This window comes from Narcine bancroftii, chromosome 4, assembly GCF_036971445.1.
Source record: "Narcine bancroftii isolate sNarBan1 chromosome 4, sNarBan1.hap1, whole genome shotgun sequence".
In the NCBI taxonomy this organism is placed as follows: domain Eukaryota; kingdom Metazoa; phylum Chordata; class Chondrichthyes; order Torpediniformes; family Narcinidae; genus Narcine; species Narcine bancroftii.
Window position 1 is genome coordinate 103,913,141 of NC_091472.1, and position 19,690 is coordinate 103,932,830.

Consider the following 19,690-nt stretch of genomic DNA (forward strand, 5'->3'; position numbering starts at 1 on the left):
GCTGCGCTGGGTGGGTCACGTCTCCAGAATGGAGGACCATCGCCTTCCCAAGATCGTGTTATATGGCGAGCTCTCCACTGGCCACCGTGACAGAGGTGCACCAAAGAAAAGGTACAAGGACTGCCTAAAGAAATCTCTTGGTGCCTGCCACATTGACCACCGCCAGTGGGCTGATATCGCCTCAAACCGTGCATCTTGGCGCCTCACAGTTTGGCGGGCAGCAACCTCCTTTGAAGAAGACCGCAGAGCCCACCTCACTGACAAAAGGCAAAGGAGGAAAAACCCAACACCCAACCCCAACCAACCAATTTTCCCCTGCAACCGCTGCAACCATGTCTGCCTGTCCCGCATCGGACTTGTCAGCCACAAACGAGCCTGCAGCTGACGTGGACATTTACCCCCTCCATAAATCTTCGTCCGCGAAGCCAAGCCAAAGAATATCTAAGAGGACAAGATTGGTTAAACAAGATAAAAGAGTAAAATTCTTCAAGAAAACAGATGTGGTGTTTCCAAAGCATTCCTCTTCATTTTAATGTCTTTCAATATAATTGCCCAGCTAAACATATTTTAACACTACATTGGTTTATTTAAATTATTAACCAACTTTTAACACTCTCAGAAATGGATGATTCTTCATCGAAGTGAAAGTAGATGACCTTGTATATATTTAATATTTACTAAAAGTAAAGAGAAGCTGGAGGGTCTGAAGGGCCAGTTGATGAAGTAGACAAAGACGATGTGGTCAAACAATAATTGAAACTCATGGTACAATAATGAAAGACAATAGGTGCATATACAGTTATATCCAAGGGGAGTGTCCTTAACAGTAGAGATAATGCACAGCCAATGTTAGTACAGCAAGGCTCGCCAGAGGGGAGACAGACAGCTTGGCAGACATTCACCACAGTCTCCCCCCGGCAGAAGAAGGGTTAAAATCAAAAGGACAGCTGCTCGGAAAGACTGAAGCAAGCAATACATGGATACCATGTTTGGCCTTGAGATACTCTAACAGCCAAAATACACCAGTATTTAGCAAGCAATTGAAATATAATGAGATGTTCTATGAATATGTCAGCCTATCAGGTTGTTTACGAATTTTGGTTCTTCGTCTCAAAACAGGAGGGTCCTTTGCAACCTTGGGAACTGATACAGTTCCTGGGTCTGTAGTGTGGGAAGGACTGATTTCTGGACCCGCTCCAGAATCGCCAGCGTGAGGCAGTGGAGCCTCAGCATGGCCGTCTGAAAGCTGACTAGGGGTCACAGGCTGGGGGGGTGAGTCCAACCTCTCAAGCTCACTCTGAGTAGGGGTGCGAGGAAGGGGCGAAGCAGGCAAGACCAGATCTCTTAGGTGTACAGTATCAGTACTCTCGTCTGGAAATCTAACATGAGCGTAGTTGGGGTTAGTTGGACTCGGGGGTCTGTTTTATGCGCCCGAACGTGGCTCTTCAGCAGCACTGCCCAAGGCTCAGATAAACAGGCTGGCCAGTCCATCACAGTTCCTGATTTCCTAGGAAAGGCAAACATATGTTCATGAGGTGTTTGATTTGTTGCAGTACACAATAAAGACCAAATAGAATGTAGTGCCTCAGGCAGCACCTCCTGCCACCAGGTTACAGGGTAACCATGTGTTTTTAAAGCAAGATTAACAGTCTTCCAGACTGTAGCATTAGCCCTTTCAACCTGCCCATTGCCCTGCGGGTTGTAGCTCATGGTACGGCTGGTGGCAATCCCCTCTCGTAGCAGGGCTCTCCGCAGTTCAGTGCTCATGAATGCTGAGCCTCTATCAGTATGAATGTAATTGGGAAAACCAAAAATGCTGAAAATTCTGTCAAGTGATTTAATGACAGACGCTGACGAGACGTCAGGGCAGGGTATTGCAAAGGGAAACCTGGAATATTCGTCAATTACAGTAAGAAAATATACATTTTTGTTGTTGGAAAGTAATCCTCTCAAAAGGTTGGGTTGCCTTGATGAGAGTGGCCTCTGGCGCTTTGAAGTATTGCAGTTTGCATTCTGTGCAAACAGGACAGCTTTTAGTCAGTTTCCTGACTTCTTCCAGAGAGTAAGGAAGGTTGTTAGCCCTTATGTAGTGGAAGAATCTCGTGACTCCTGGGTGGCACAATCTGCTATGGATCTCTTTTAGCCCCTCCAGCTGAGCACCAGAGGGATCATTTAACCTGCCCGGTCTGTACTGGATCTCATAATTATAAGTTGAGAGTTCTATTCGCCAGCGTGCCATCTTATCGTTCTTGATTTTACTTTTGTGTTTAGAACTGAACATGTAGGCTACAGATTTCTGATCAGTGACAAGAGTAAATTTTCTGCCGGGTAGAAAGTGTCTCCAGTAGCGAACAGCTTCAATAATAGCCTGGACTTCTTTTTCAATGGCAGGATGTTTAAGTTCAGGTCCGCGTAACGTGCGGGAGAAGAATGGCACAGATCTGCCCTTTTGATTAAGGGTTCCTGCCAAGGCACAATCTGAGGCATCAGTTTCCACTTGGAATGGGACATCCTCGTCAATGGACGAGAGTGCAGCTTTGGCAATATCAGCTTTAATTCTCTCGAAAGCCTTCAGGCCATTGGAGAGAGAGGAAAAGATTTAGTGTCAAACAGAGGGTGTGCCTTCGTGCGTAGTCCCGAACCCATTTGCAACAGTAGGAAAAGAATCCCATACACCTTTTAAGGGCTTTTGCTGAGTTTGGGGGTGGCAACTTCTTAAGGGGGGCCATTCTTTACGGGTCGGGGCAGATTTCACTCTTGCGTACAATGTAGCCCAGAATGGGTAGCTCTGTTGCATTGAACACACATTTGCCCTCATTAAATGTAAGGTTGAGTTCTTTAGCTGTTGCTAAAAATTTCTTTAAGTTGTTGTCGTGCTCAGCCTGTGTTTTCCCACAGATAGTGACATTATCCAGATAGGGAAATGTACCCTGTAACTCATACGTCCTAACAATCTTATCCATTTCCCTCTGAAACACTGACACACCATTAGTGACTCGAAAAGGTACCCTTTTAAACTGGTATAACCCCCCATCAGCCTCAAAGGTTGTATAGGGTCGTTCCTTTTTTTAAAATGGGGATTTGGTGGTAAGCTGCTTTGAGGTCAATAGTGGAGTGCACTTTGAATTGCGCTATCTGATTAACCATTTCATTGATGCGTGGCAGGGGGTAGGCATCCAGGTTAGTGTAACGGTTGATTGTCTGGCTGTAGTCAAAAGCCAGTCGTTTCTTAGTGTGATTTTTCACAACTACCACCTGGGCTCGCCACGGACTCTTACTGGGTTCAATTACTCCCTCTTTAAGCAATCTCTGGGTCTCAGCTTTGATAAACTCACGATCCTCTTTGCTGTAAGAACGGCTCTTGGTGGGAATCGGCCAAAACTCAGGGGATAAATCACTGAAAGCACTTTTAGCAGAATCCATAGGGAGAAATGGTAGGTCAATGTTTTGTGTCAGGACCTCTCTTTCGAGTTCAGGTAGGAAGGCAACATAGCAAGTGTAAAGGAGTGGGGAAGTGCTGGGGAGAGAGCCAGTGACAACAGGATACTGGATGGATGAAGGTGGGAGAGGTGGTGGGGAGTAGGGTTGTGGGTGAATGGAAAGAAAATTGACCAGGATAATGGGAACACACAAAGGACAGATAGAAAGGGTGGAACTGGATTGGAGTGGGAAGCCTGGGAGTTACCTGAAATTGGAAAATTCATTGCTCATACTGTTGCACTGTAAGCCACCGAAGAAGAATACAATATTCTGTTCCTCAAGAAACAAACGATATGCTGGAGGAACTCAGTGGGTCGAGCAGAACCAGTGGGAGATTAAGAATGGTCAGAGTAACAGGTCTTTTGATGAAGACTCAGACTTCATGAACAGTTCCGGCCCAAAAGGCCAAGCATTTTTTTCTCCCACTGATGCTTTTCAACCTGCTGCATTCCTCCAGCAAAATGTATATTGCTCTAATTCCAGCATCCCTAGCCTCTCATATGTCTGCTTGTTCTTCGAGTTTGTGTTTGCCCTCAGCATGACAAAGGGTGAAGCCAAGGAAAGACCGGTCTGAATGGGATGGGGAATTAAAATGGCTGGGGTCTGGGAGTCACATGAGGACAGAGCGCAGATGCTTGACAAAATGGTCACCAACCTGGACCTGGTCTAACCAATGCAGAGGAGGCCACACTGGGAGCATGGGATGCAGTAGACCAGGTCGGAGGAAGTGTGTGGAACTCTGCCTCATCTCAAGAGCTGTTAATGTCCTTGAATAGAGATGATAGGAAATCACCATAAGAAGTGAAACAACTACTACGACTGCAGTGGGAAGTGTCTTGGAAGATGTGTGGGGAGGGAAGCATAAACCAGGGAGTAACAAAGACTGATGCACCATCAATAACTTAAAAGACTAGAAGTTGTGGAGAAACTGATAGGCTTTTATTCACAACAGACTGGATGCCCGTCCATGCTGGTGGACTGTTGTGGTCTGAGGAGGGGACTGTGGCACAGGGGCCAGGGGAGAAGCCTCAGGCACATTCAGCAATGGGCATGTCCTAGCATATCCAAACATATATACAGCACATTCAAACATACATTCAGTGGTTTACCTCAAAGATAGAGGGTGTTTGGTATACTGTCCTTTTCCTGGTGGCCGAGGGCCCCGACAAGTCATTTCAGGACAACAATGTCAAGGTCAGGTGTAGGATAATGTGAAGAGGACTGAAACCGTATTAAGGGATGCAAAACCATCTGGGATAATTCATTCTCCCATAGTTTTAAAGTTTGCTTTATCTTACTTGCCAGGTTTTCATCTCTAAACTTGATACTTATTTTCCTGAGGTCAGTGTGTTCATCTTTCTCTGATATCTTGCCAGATTTTCTGTTTCCCACTTTTTAGCCTTTGCAGCCCTGACTCAAATGATGCAACTTGGTCCAGATTGTAGGAATGCAAGAAATGGAGATGATTTCACCTTCTGCCATCCTCTTAGTTACCTAACACAGACATCATGTTTACCAGGCATGCTAAATACCACTAATATCCCCCAATTAAAGTAGTGGCATCTAAAGCCCATGGCTCAAACTTTGGAAACCATGGGCCAAAGTTACCAGGTCTTGCTACAAAGATTACACTTTGCCTCGTACCAAGTTTCAAATTACTCAACTATTTATCCCAACATGTGAAGTCCTCATTTTTTATTGTAGAGTCAGAGCAATACAGCACATAAACAGGCCCTTCAGCCCAAATTGTTTATGATGACCAAGTTATCTGCCAGACCCATTTGCCTGCATTTGACCCACATCTCTCCAGGCCTTTCCTATCTATGTACTTGTTGAAACACTTTTTTGAAATGTTTTTTAAATCTATCCAGTTTTCAGAATTAGGATTTCATGGCTAAAACTGTCCCTCCTTTCCCTGAACTGAGAGCCTTCCAAGACTATTTCAGAGCCAACCATCTTGGCGGATCCAGTCACAGATGGGGGAGAGTGGTAGGTTTTTTCCTATGAATTACATTTGTGAATCAGAAAGGTTTTAATAAGTATTTTAATTTTGTGGTCATTATTATTAATGACTACTTTTTATTTCAAAATTCCAGCTTATTAACTGAAGTCGAATTCCATGCTGCTGTGGTGGAACTTGAACCTGGGGTTTCTGGATTGTAGGTCCAGGTCTTCACTTTGCTCAATGATAGATACATCTCTCAAATTTATATTTGGCTGATTCTTTCACCATCTTCTGATTAAATGTTCTCAAGGCATATTAGATGCTACTGAAGTATGCACTTCACAAAGTCAACCTTGAAGGTGGAGCATATGGTTAATGGCACAATTCTCAGTAGAGTGGATGAACAGTGGGATCTTGGGTTCCAGGTCCATAGATCCCTCAAGGTTGTTGTGAAAGTTGATAGAGTGGTTAAGAACACATATGGTGTACTGGACTTCATGAATTGGAGGATTAAATTCAAGAGCTGTGTGGTAAAGTTGCAGCTCTATAAAATTCTGGTTAGACCACACTTGGAGTATTGCATGCAATTGTGGTTGCCTCATTATAGGAAGGATGGAGAAGTTTTAAAGAAGGTGCAGAGGGGATTTATGAAGCAAGGTTGACAGAGTTAGGGCTTTTCTCTTTGGTTAATGAAAGATGTGGTTGTTTTTCCAGACTCTTTTGTGTAGTCTTCCAAAGGCGCTATTTGCAAATAGTGCCTTTGGAAGACTACACAAAAGAGTCTGGAAAAACAACCAACTGAAAAACCTCACAAAGATAAGCGTATACAGAGCCGTTGTCATACCCACACTCCTGTTCGGCTCCGAATCATGGGTCCTCTACCGGCATCACCTACGGCTCTTAGAACGGTTCCACCAGCGTTGTCTCCGCTCCATCCTCAACATCCATTGGAGCGCTTTCATCCCTAACGTCGAAGTACTCGAGATGGCAGAGGTCGACAGCATCGAGTCCACGCTGCTGAATATCCAGCTGCGCTGGATGGGTCACGTCTCCAGAATGGAGGACCATCGCCTTCCCAAGATCATGTTATATGGCGAGCTCTCCACTGGCCACCGTGACAGAGGTGCACCAAAGAAAAGGTACAAGGACTGCCTAAAGAAATCTCTTGGTGCCTGCCACATTGACCACCGCCAGTGGGCTGATATCGCCTCAAACCGTGCATCTTGGCGCCTCACAGTTTGGCGGGCAGCAACCTCCTTTGAAGAAGACCGCAGAGCCCACCTCACTGACAAAAGGCAAAGGAGGAAAAACCCAACACCCAACCCCAACCAACCAATTTTCCCCTGCAGCCGCTGCAACCGTGTCTGCCTGTCCCGCATCGGACTTGTCAGCCACAAACGACCCTGCAGCTGACGTGGACTTTTACCCCCTCCTTAAATCTTCGTCCGCGAAGCCAAGCCAAAGAAGAGAATGAAAGATGTGAGCTGGCTTTATGGAGGTACCATAAAACCCCTGTTTTCCGGAATTCAAGCAACTGGCAAAAAAATTGTATAAGATAAATAGTTTAAAAAATGGAAGTTTATAATTGGCGCGCCATGTCATTAGTTCGCCAATCACACAACGTGCAATCTCACGCAAACTTATCTTGCAGCTACCAATCTCCAAATGTGCTGGATACCAGGGGGTTTACTGTATATAAAATTATGAGGGGCTCAGATAGAGTGGACAGCCAGCTCCTTTTCCTGGGGTGACAATTGCCAATATCAAAGGTCCGCTGTTTAAGTTGAGTAGAGAAAAGTTTATGGGAGATGTCAAAGGTAGGATTTTTTTTTAACTCAGAGAGTGGTGGGTGCCTGGAATGTATGGTGATGGTGGAAGCTGGTACAAAACAGACATTCACAAGATTCCGAGCGAAGCAGATAGATGTAAGAAGAATAGAGGGTTATTGGTGTGAGGTAGGGAAGAGTCAGTGGAATAAGATTACAGAAGGCGACACAACCTTATGAGACAAAGGGCCTGTACAATGCTATATTCTATGTTCTAAATATTTTGACTGGATTTCAATTTCTCAATATGTTGGAAGCTGAGATGAGAGGCTGCTGGAGAAGGGGCCTCCAAGCTACCTGGCGACAGGCAGCCCCATGTCGTAGAACTCATACATATGCTCTAGTTTGTAACCATCACCTGAACCTTTCTTGACTGTAGGATTCCATGTATAGTCCCTTGATGTTGTGCCAACCTATATATTCCTACCAATGAAAAAATGAAATCCTTCCTACCTCGTAACCCTCTGTTTTTCTTTCATCTATGTGCCTGTTTTAGAGTCTTTTAAATGCCTCTTATGTTTCAGCCTCCTCCACCACCACCAGCAAGGCATTCCAGATACCCACAACTCTCTGTGTAAAAAAAAAACTACCCCTGATGTCTCCCCTAAATTTTACTCCCTTCACTTTGTACAGATGTCCTCCAATGTTTAATATTCCTGCCCTAGGAAAAAGGTGCTGGTTGTCCACCTTTTCTGGATCTACAGTTGCAGTAGAACCTCCCTGCTCTTAAGTTCAATGCTTCTGACAATGAAGGGCAACATCCCATTTCCCATTTTGATTACCTGCTGCGCCTGCAAACTAACTTGTTGCGATTCACAAACCATTTTGGGTTTGAAGAGGAAGGTTCCTCATTGGGACACAGGTGGTTCAGGCATGATGGTTTATATTCACATACTGGATCAGTGAGAGCTGTTAAAGGAGGAACAGAATGCTGGAGGGATTATCCAAAAGTGCTGTAGAATCTCAGCAGGTCCTGCAGCATCAATAGGAGGCAAAGATATATAACCAATGTTTTGGCCCTGAGCCCTTCGTCAAGATTGTAGGTATTACCAAGTCGGGCATAAATGACCAAATGGCCCTGAAGTTTCAATCCATAACATAAATTATTCTTTTCCTCCACTGATCTTGCATTTTTTTGCTCTAGATTCCAATGCCTGCAGTCTCTTGCATCTCCACTGAGTCTTTAAGGGGCTGGATTATGTAGCTCCTGCATTATAATAAAGGTGTTTGGACTCTGATCCAACCAGACGACTGAAATCAACCTCCAATTTCCATTAGCTCACTCCCCTGGTCTCTCTCTTTCCCTCATCCCACTGCCTCCAACTCCCCACCCCTTCCCTTCCTTCTATCACAGAGCTATTTCTCTCATCACTTTGCTCTCTCCCTCCTCACTCCTGTCTCCTCTTCCCACCTCTTACCTGCATCCACCTATCACCTGCTAGCCTGTGATCCTCCCCTTTCCCCTCCCCCCCCCAACTTCTTATTCAGGCATCTGCCCAGTTCTCAGCACTCCTGACGAAGGGTTCAGGCCCAAAACATCGCCTCCCCTTTGCTTTCTATGACTGCTTTATGACCTGCTGAATTCCTGTAGCACTTTGACTCTGTAAACCTTGCTGAGAGATTGGGAGCTTCTGCACAAAAGTGGTAGCTTTTCATTGATGGTAATAATGATATCATTTCTTGTCATTTAATAAAAAAGAAATGTAATATTACATGAAATAGCCTTTAATCTCCCATAAGGCAAAGATTCAGCATTAACATTGCCCAGCGCTCTAGAAGGAAAAGAGTCCCTCAGAGTCGCTTGGTGTCCATGGGTTTGTCTCCTGTGTTCCCGCAGCCTCTGCAGTCATTTAGTTTAGTTCGAACCATCGGCAACCTAGCCCAGATCCAAACCTTCGACACGTGAGGAAGGCTTCAGCACCCAGGGCCCTTCGAGAGACCCTCTTGTCCTTAGCACCCTCTTAAATCCTGGTTCCGATACCTTGTTCTCATGAACCAGTCTCCCGCAGCCTGCAGCCTTGATGAAATCCTTTGACCTCAAGTCGCCAGCAGCCCGCGGCCTGTGTGGGTTGCTCACCTGCAAGTTGCCAACAGCTTGTTGCCTATATGTGTCCTTCAGCCACAGAGCCCCTCGCTGGTCTGCCACTGTGGTCACCGTCTTTGGGGTAATCTCCTCCACTTCTCCTTCTCAATGGAGTGTGTTCACCCTGTAACTGGTGTCTTGTGCTTGTGCCCGAAGTCTGCAACCCCTTGTGGCACTTTGACGCCCGACGCCACCATCTTGGGCCCGGACTCCGCAGTCACAGAACTTTATATAAAACATCCTCAGCACCTTTAACAGACTGTTTAAAGCCTGTGCAGAGCTGTCAGCAGTCAGGATGGGTGGTCTGACCATGCGGGGGAGTTCTGTATCTCCGCTTCCCACTCTCCCAGATCCACTTCAGAGGCAGTGCTGCCATTACAACTGTCTGGCACCGCTGCCATTTTTTAAAATCATGATTGGCTACTCAGTGGACCAATCTGTAGTCACCAAGAAAAGAGAACGGAGTATTTTATTTTTGTCCTATCCATTCTCACCTGGGAGAGCTAGCCTGAAAGGGCTAGAGGGAAGGAAGAACCCAAACTCAAAGAAAAGTTTTCTTGTGCAATAGCTGGTCTGCCCAGCATCTCTACACCCAACCTTCTCCCTGCAAATCAAAATTCAAGATTCCATTTTGTGTGTACAAAATACACATTTTTTTCCTTTGTAAAGGCCTACAAAGAGGCGCCACTAGTCCAGCGCCACTGTCAAGATAAGAAGCAAAAGAGAGTCCCTGAATCCCACCTCCTCCTCTACTGTCACTAGACGGCCTCCTGACTGGTCTAGCAGTGGACCTGACATCCAGCCATCCAAGTCACCCCTCTGATTCCTAAGCCCCCAATATGATCAGAAAGCTGTCAGCACCCTCGGCACCCTCATGGATTTCAGTCCTGATGCCTGGTTCCCATGAGCCCACCACCAGCAGCCTGCGACCTGGGATGAGTTCTTTGGCTGCTGAGTCAATCACAGGTCTGCTGCTGTGGTGCCTAACCCAGGAGGGCCCTTTCCTTAGGCTTCACCTCCTTGGGGTTGAGAGGTGTTCTCCCACTCTGGTGTCTGGTGCTGGTCAATTCTGGACTGCTTAGCAAGACGTGGACCTCTGAGAATCATTGATAGAGGACCTCCCACTGGCCCCATTCTACGGACAATTTAAAACCTGTGTAGGGGCCATTGAGCAGGTTGTCTGAGCAGGTGGATTCCGCGGAGGAGTGCTGGAAGACCACATCTATGTCTCCGGATCCTCTTGGGTCCGCACCAGCGACAGTGCTGCTGTTACACCAACTTCGGCAATGAATATTCTATTTATTATTTTCCAAACTTAAAATTAGTTATCAACATTATCAGTGTCAACGTTAACAGTATCAACCTTGACTACAGTTAACAATTATCCACTTTATACAGTTTTCTGCAGAGTTCAAGCTCTTTTTACATCCCTCCCTCCCTAACCCCCACATTTAACACTAACATACACGGTATTCAAGACACTCAAAACAAAGGTATTAGACATATATCAGGGTTTTATGGGTTTGTCATGACACAGTGGCCAGTGCTCAGGCTGTTTTGTTCTCTTGACTTTTCCTGGTTGGGATTGGATGGAGCCCACCTCCACTGATTGAGGGAAAGACGGGGAAGATAGGGCAATAAGGCACGATAGTCTGCACTATAATCATGCTCCTGTGGAATTTAAATATGGTTGCCAAATTTTTAAAAAAGTGTTATACTTTGTCCTTAAGTTGTAAATAATTTTCTCCAGGGGAGCACAGCTTTGCATTTCTGTTCTAGTGAGTAATGCTCAGGCAGGAGACTAATCTCCAGATAACCGCTATGCATTTCCTGGCCACTGCCAATATGATCATTATGAATTGGATTTGAAATTTGGACAGATTAATTGTAAATCTCATGTCCATTATGTTTCCCATCGGGAACAACTCTGGGTCCTGTGGGAATTCTTCACCTATGATTATTTCTAGGACTTGGCCTAGTTCCACCCAGAAGGGTCTCACCTTAGTACATGTCCAGGTTGCATGCACAAAGGTTCCTGTCTCAATGTCACATCTAAAGCACTGGTCTGACATTTAGATCTGATTTAGATCTGTTCAATTTTTGCAGCATCAGGTACAGCTGGTGTAGAAAGTTGTATTGTACCAGCCTGTACCGCGCATTAATGTTTGCAGTCATGCTGGTCTAACACAGGTCAGAACAGCACCGCTCATCAATTGATATTCCTTGGTCTGATTCCCATCTCTGCCTTGATTTGTGAGGGCCTGGTTTAGGTTGTCCCGCTTGGAACAAGAAATACATTGCCAAGATGAACTTCCATGTGTTCCCCCTTTGAATCAGGGATTCTATGTCACTATATGTTGGTAGGGCCATTGTTGGACATAATTTGTCCTGCAGAAAGATCTTATCTGAAGGTAGCAGTGGAACGTCTTATTTGATAAATCATACTTAATGCCTGAGTTTTTCTAATGATATTAGATGTCCCCGCTCGTAATAGTTCTTTTTACGCCTGATGCCATTACAATGCCAGATGTCTAGGATCTTGTTACCTACCATCAAAGGTATTAATCTATTTGGAGTCGGGGGTGTTTTTGGGGACAGCTCTCCTTTGGTTCTGAGATACTGGTTAATTTTATTCCAAATGAAGATCATTTATTTTAGAATAGGGCTGCCTGTTTTCCCAAATAACAATTTAGTGCTCCATTTATACATGAAGTCCTCTGCTACCTTCTCACCTACCCTGTGCAGGTCAATTTGTGCGCAGGATGGTACATCTCCCCCCTCAAAGAGTGAGTTGATGGATCTTGACTGGGCTGCCCGATAGTATTTCTTGAAATCTGGCATTCATAATCTGCCCAGACTGTAATCCCAGGTCAATTTTTCCATAGAGACCCTGGCTACCTTTCCATTCAATAAAAATGTTCTTATTCAAGAGAGCAAATTTTGGAAGAATCCCCGGGGTAATGCCTCAGGCATTGTCTGGAAAAGGTACTGAAGTCTCGGCAACACATTTATTTTGACATGGTTAACTCTGGCCACTATGGTTATGGGCTTAAGTCCTCCTCGATTCTGCCAAACCCCTCTCATTTCTAGTTTGCACCAGATGCATTATATTCAGCAGTCTGTCAGTGTTATCCGCTGCCTGTCTTTTTTGCACAAAGCCCGCTTGGTCTTTATTTATTAGTTTTAGCAGATGTTTCGCCAATCTATTTGCCAGGACTTTGGCCAGTATCTTATAGTCTGTGTTTAACAGTGAAATGGGTCTATAAGAAGATGACGTTAGTGGATCTTTGTCTTTTTTTAAGCATCATCGTATTAATTGCTGTCAAAAAAGATTCCGGGAGGGTATGGGTCTTCATGGCCTGGTCTACCTCCTCCATATAGAGAGGCATTAATAAATCATTAAATTTCTTATAAAACTCAGGTGGAAACCCATCTTCACTGGAGACTTGTTAGTCTGCAGTGAATTCAGTGCTTTTCCTATCTTTCCTTCCATGAAGGGAAGATCTAGCCCTTCCTGTTCTTCTGGGTTTAAATTTGTAACTCTAATTTAGACAGGAACTCACTGGCTTTATCAGACCTCCTTGTCAATTCTGATTTATATAAACCCTTGTGGCGTACGTGCTAAGCGAACATGGAGAAGAACGACACGCACATCAAAGCCTTGGAAAATGAAACTGATTTATTGCTCTGGCTGTCGTGCTTATATGGGCCCTTCATGCTGATGTCAGGGCCCTGTGTCATCGGAGTGTGCAGGCTGCTACATGACCCCTTTCCGGAACCAGCGACCAGGCCATTTTCCATAGCCTTAGGTGGCCTGCCCCTGTGTCGCGGGGGAGGAGTGGAGACTGGCTCGTTACAGTCCAGATATGCCGGTTTCAGGCAGTTGACAGTAAAAGTCTCCTCCATACTGCCAATGTTGAGGACAAAGGTGGAACCATTGTCTCTAATGACCTTGTAGGCCCCCATATAGGGTCGTTGTAAGGGTGGTCTGTGTGGTATGTTTGGGCTGGCCATGCGGTGAAGGTTTCTGTGGGACCAAGGACCCCAGTTTTTCTGCAAGTTCTCGAGAGTTGCTGTTGTGTCATCAGGGCATTTGTCAGGGACCAGCAACTCCCCCGGAATGAGGAAAGGTGTGCCGTATACCAGTGGTTCTCAACCTTTTTCTTTCCACTCACATGCCACTTTAAGTGGGAAGGGAAGGTTGAGAATCACTGTTCTAGACCCATTGAGAAAAATTGTCATTGGCCCATTTCCTTTGGAGTTATGAAATTGTGCACATAACGAGTCAATTAAGGACGATTAAAACAGTAGTTTTCAAACTTTTTCTTTCCACCCACATACCACCTTAAGCAATCCCATACTAACCACAGAGCACCCATGGAATACTGACAGTGGTATGTGAGTGGAAAGAAAAAGGTTGAGAACCACTGGATTATACAGTTATACTCCTTTTGCTTTGCCGGCTTTTTCAGTGGTACCAATTCCACTGATATCAGGATTAAAAAATCATTTTATTGCCCTCCAGCTCCCAGGTCCTTCCCCTTGCTTTTGACCCAGCAACTGCTGCTCTTAAAAAATTTTCTCGGTCCTGATGGCACCGAGCATGGCCTTTGTTCGGGGCCCGCATGTGCAAAGAATGACTGACGGGCCCTTTCAATCTCCACCGATTTCCTCCAAGTTTACCTTCCACAAAGTCTCCGGAAGCCAGCGTTTGAAAGAAGGGTACAGGTTTCCCCCCCTCCATTCTTTTCTTTAGTCCCACTATTTTAGCATGTTCCACTGGCTATAATTTTCAAGAATATCAGTTCTTTACAATACACACCCTTGTTCCGCCCCCCCAAGCTGTAGCTTCATTTTCCAATTGCCCTGTCCTGTCTTCATTTATTTCTTGTTCTTTCTTCCAATTCTGTTACCTCCCTTGCAAAGCATTTAATACTGAATGGCACTTGTCCAACTTAACATTTAACTGTCTCATTTTCCTACGCAAGTCCAATGAGAGTCTCTTTTCCATCCTGCCTGGCAGCCAACATGGAAGGAGAGAAGGTGGTAGGAAAGACCCTCAGTTCAATTTCAGCAGCAAGTCTACTCCATCATCTCCTTGTTCCAAATAAAGGAGGCAGGTAGACCATATAGTCAGCTGGAGGGAGATGTACATAGAATTAACACGCAACGAGTCTCTGGCACACTGAGCTGTACAACTGTGTGTCGGGCAATCTTCCACCATCAGACTTTGTAGATAATTCATCCAACCCAAGTGACTGCATGTCCAGACTGCAGTTATACTTTAAGTGATTTACAAAACCCTGACCAGCCAAGACTGGAACTTGCACACTGAATATTTTTCAATCCTGGATCCTGTTTCTTCAGTCTAAGCCACTTGATTCCTTAAAACAATTCTGGTTTTGCTGAAATTTCAAATGAGCATTTTATTTTCTCAGATCAGAGACTTATATCAGGGGAGTGCCAGGAAGAACTCACAGATCGCAAGTCTCGAGGAGACCAATAGTGCACATGACATGGAGTCGAAGGCGAGCCGCGAGACCATCATGAGACTCGTGTCTGAGCTGGGAAGAGAACAGAAAGCTGTTGCATCTTACATGCAGGAATTGGAGATTGTTCGTAAGGTAGGCATGTGCCTTGATTAATGAAGTCAATATGACAAGGGATCATTGACCACTGTTCCCATCAATGGCACCAAAGTTGAAAGAGTAGATAGCTTCAAGTTCTCAGGAATAAACATCTCCAATAATTGACCTAGGTCAAGCACATTGACCAATGGTCAAGAAAGCACACCAACACCTCTACTTTTTCCGAAGACTACAGAAGGAACTAAGGGTATGTCCCCAACAACTTCTACAAATGTACCCTTGAAAGCAGACTTCCAGGATGCAGTGTGGGAAGGGTTTGCTCTGCTCATAATTGGAAGAAGCTACAGAAAGTGGTGAATGCAGATCAAAACATCAAGCAAACCTGCTCCCTTCCATGTACTCCATCTACATCATTGGTTTTCAAACTTTTTCTGACGACTCACCTATCACCGTAAGTCATCTCTACCCCATTGGTGCTCTGTGATTAGTAAGGGATTACTTAAAGTGGGACGTGAGTGGGAAGGGAAGGTTGAGAATCACTGCTCCAGACCCAATTGTCACTGAAATATTTTGCTTGAGAAAAATTGTCATTGGCCCATTTCCTTTGGAGTTCTGAAACCGTGCACATAACAACTCAGTTAGGGACCATTAAAACAGTGGTTTTCAAACTTTTTCTTTCCACCCACATACCACCTTAAGCAATCCCTTACTAATCACAGAGCACCTATGGCATAGGGAATACTTAAGATGGTATGTGAATGATGAGAAAAAGTTTGAAAACCACTGATCTACATCTCCTGCTGCCTAGGAAAGGCAGCCAACACAACGAAGGACAAATCAAACCCAGGCAAAGCTTCTTCTCACTCCTCCCAGCAGAGAGAAGGCTCAAAATTGTGTAAGTGCACACTAACAGGCTTAGACAGTTTTTTCCCCATAGCCATCAGGTTCCTAAATGAACCCCATGTCAGTACTATCATTCTCCCCTTGCTTGATGTTAACTGATCTTTTTTGTCATTGCAATCCTATATTCTGTAAATTGTTCTCTTTACACAGGTGTACGAATGTTAGTGATAACCTGCCAGTCTGCTTGCAGAAGAAACCTTCTCACTGTACTGGGTATTTTGTGACAAATATGCTGAAAGTTAAGTGTGGGTAAATGAAACATGAAAAGCAGCACATGAGGAGGAGTCATTGAGTTCTCTAGCATGGAAATAGGCCCTTGGCCAAACTTTCTTGTGCCAAACAATCAAGCCCCATTTCCATGCATTCAGCCCATATCCCTTTAAACCTTTCCTATCTAATGTCTTTTAAACATTACCATTTTCCCTGCTTGTCCCACTCCTGGCAGCTCACCCCACATACCCTTCACCCTCTATGAAGAAGGTGCCTCTCAGGCCTCTTTTAAGTCCTCTTTCACTGTAAGTTAATGCCCTCTAGGTTTAAATTTCCCCATTCCTGGGTAAAAGACTGTGACTGTTTATCTTATTAAAAATGTTTATAATTTTATAAACCTCTATAAGATCCCCTCATAGCTTCCTAGTCCCTGCGTATCTCCTTTAATTCAAGCCAAGCAGTTCCAGTAACATTCTTCTGACCCTTTTCTGTATCCTTTCCAGCTTAATATCTTTTGTATAATGGGTTGACTAGAACTGCACACAATACTCAAGGATGCTCTCCTGTCTTGTACAGTTATAGCATGACCACCCAGCTCCTGTATTCAGCTCAGTGACAAGTGTGCCAAATGCCTTCTTCACCACCCTGTCTATTTTTGAAGCTGCGGATCCTTATGGTGTTCTCAAGAGAATGTAAAAGCACAGCTTCTTTATTCCTTTTTTCTCCCCCACCACATGGGATGGATCTTAACCACAGTTTTGTGAAGTATATACTGGTATTCCCTTTCTGAAAAGAGAAGCTATATTATGTCAGTCCTCCTCCCACATTCACTTTCTACAGCCATTTGGTTTTATCCACATTATTTGTGTTCAGCGATGCAGGCCAGGTTTCATTCAGTCACACTGCTTTTTCAACCTTGAAGTCCCATGGTCAGTGCTCATTGCACTTGAGGGTAAGTTTTCTCACCATGGATCCATGCATTAGATTTTATTTGTAGTGAAGCTGACTGAGGAGTTGCACAACAATATTCCAAGGGGTTTCTATTAAACAACAGAGAAACCACAAGAAAATAGGACGAGGAGGTCATTCAGCCTTTTGGGCCTGTTATGCTGTTCAAAACAATCCTAGCTGATCCTCTCTTTCTATACTATATTTATTTGTTTATTTTTTTTAAATTTAGAGCTAGAGCCTGGTAAATGATCATTATGACCCATGAGCCCACATTGACCAAGGACATTCCTGTAACTAATTAACCGACTAACCCTGTATGTCTTTAGAATGTAGGAGGAAACCCACACGCTCACAAAGAAAGGACGTACAAACTTTTTACAGACAGTGCCAGATTTGAACCCAGGTTGCTGGCGCTGTAACCACTATGTTAACTGTGCTGGCCTTTTTCCACCTTCTCTCCATCCCCTCGATGCCTTTTAAGTTTAGAAATCTGTCAATCTTTTTAAATCTATTCTGTGATATGACATCTGTGGTAATAAATTCCAGTGGTTCATCAACTTATACGTGAAGATATTTCTCCTCATCTCAAGTCAATAATGTTTATTCTGAGACTGTGATCCCAGGTTCTCAAATCTCCAGCCAGTGCAGAACACAGAAGTGCTGGAGAAACACAGCTGGACACGCAGCATCCATAAGAATTAAAGGGTAAACAATGTTTCAGGCCTGCGTCATTCATCAAGGTATGAGCAAAAAGCAGGCAGGCACCGGAATAAAAAGGTGGGGAGAGGAGCATGGAGGAGGGAGGCAGGGAGAGGAGCATAGGCTAACAGGTAAGAAAGACACCATAGGTGGATATAGGTGGGAGGGTAGAAGTCCCTCGGCTGCACCATTTCATCTGATGCAAGGATCGACAAAGGACAAGATAGACAACAGACTCACCAAGGCAAATAGCGCGTTTGGAAGACTACACAAAAGAGTCTGGAAAAACAACCACCTGAAGAAATACACAAAGATCAGCGTGTACAGAGCCGTTGTCATACCCACGCTCCTGTTCGGCTCCGAATCATGGGTCCTCTACTGGCATCACCTATGGCTCCTAGAACGCTTCCATCAGCGCTGTCTCCGCTCCATCCTCAACATTCATTGGAATGAGTTCATCATCAATATCGAAGTACTTGAGCTGGCAGAGTCCGCAAGCATCGAATCCATGCTGCTGAAGACCCAACTGCGCTGGGTGAGTCACGTCTCCAGAATGGAGGACCATCGGCTTCCCAAGATCGTGTTATATGGCGAGCTCTCCACTGGCCACCGAGACAGAGGTGCACCAAAGAAGAGGTACAAGGACTGCTTAAAGAAATCTCTTGGTGCCTGCCACATTGACCACCGCCAGTGGGCTGATATCGCCTCCAACCGTGCATCTTGGTGCCTCACAGTTCGGCGGGCAGCAACCTCCTTTGAAGAAGACCGCAGAGTCCACCTCACTGACAAAAGACAAAGGAGGAAAAACCCAATCCCAACCAACCAATTTTCCCTTGCAACCACTGCAACCGTGTCTGCCTGTCCCGCATTGGACTTGTCAGTCACCAATGAGCCTGCAGCTGACGTGGACATACCCCTCTATAAATCTTCATCCGCGAAGCCAAGCCAAAGAAAAGAAAGAAAGAAGAGAATAAAACTTAACTTATTACCATTAACTTAACCTAACTTAACCCCTTTCTAATTCTAAGTATATGTGTATGTGTTCAGGAAAGTTCTTTTTCACTGTCCAATCATTCACTTTTCACTTCTCCAAGTTCACTGTTATCAGGAAATTTTCATACTGTGCACAGAATTGAATAGATATTATATTCACCAGGTGCTTGTGCTTTAACTTAAGTTGTTACCACTTAGGAAGGTCTTTGTTGGTTTCAGAGAGCTACTTGTTGTTCATTGGACATCTACCCCTTGCACATCTCTTGCATGGCAAATGAGATTTTTGTTTGTGAAATGTGACCTGTTAACTATATTTTATCATAATTTTATTAACATTCCATAACAATAGACATGTCGGTGTGGGAATATGTATGGAATTGAAATATTAGGCCATTGGGAGGTCCCTGTTATTGTAGCAGACTGAGCGTCAGAGCTGAACAAAATAATCTCCTGGTCTGTGTCCAGTTTCTCTGATGTAGAGGAGGCCACAGTGGGAGCACTGGATACAGTAGACCCATGCAGGTTCACAAGTGAAGTGTTACGTCACTTGGAAGGACAGTTTGGGGCCACAAATTATGGTGAGGGAGGAGCTGTTGGCACAAGTGTAGCATTTCTTGTGGTCACAGGGGTAAGTCCTGATGGGGTGATTAATGGATGAGTGGTCGAAGGAGTCCCTGAGAGAGTAGTCCCTGCTGGAAAATGGAGAGGGGACACTTGTATATTGTTTTCAAGTCTCTCGTCCAAATCATTAAGATATATTTTAAATTGCATGAGCCCAAGCACTGATCCCTGAGGTGTCTCACTTGGCAATAACTGCCACCCTCACACAGTCCTTTTCCAGGATAGAAAATTCTAGAACTAAAAGGTATAGGTTTAAGCTCAGAGGGGAATAGTTTAAAAGGGATATGAGAGGCAAGTTTTTCCACTCAGATGGTAGTTGGTATGTGGATCAAGCTGCCAGAGGAAAGTGTTGGTACATGCACAATTATAGCATTCAAAAGACTTTTGAACA

At 44.7% G+C, this 19,690-nt stretch overlaps 1 protein-coding gene across 5 annotated transcripts in view; it reads left to right on the forward strand.

Moving 5' to 3' along the window:
- Window positions 1-19,690, forward strand: part of ccdc170 (coiled-coil domain containing 170) — a 120,709-nt gene that overhangs the window by 52,809 nt on the left and 48,210 nt on the right. For all 5 annotated transcript variants that reach the window (XM_069932320.1, XM_069932323.1, XM_069932324.1 and 2 more), the window contains one exon: window positions 14,773-14,958. In XM_069932320.1, coding sequence (XP_069788421.1) covers window positions 14,773-14,958 — 186 coding nt within the window. The remainder of the gene's footprint in view (window positions 1-14,772; window positions 14,959-19,690) is intronic.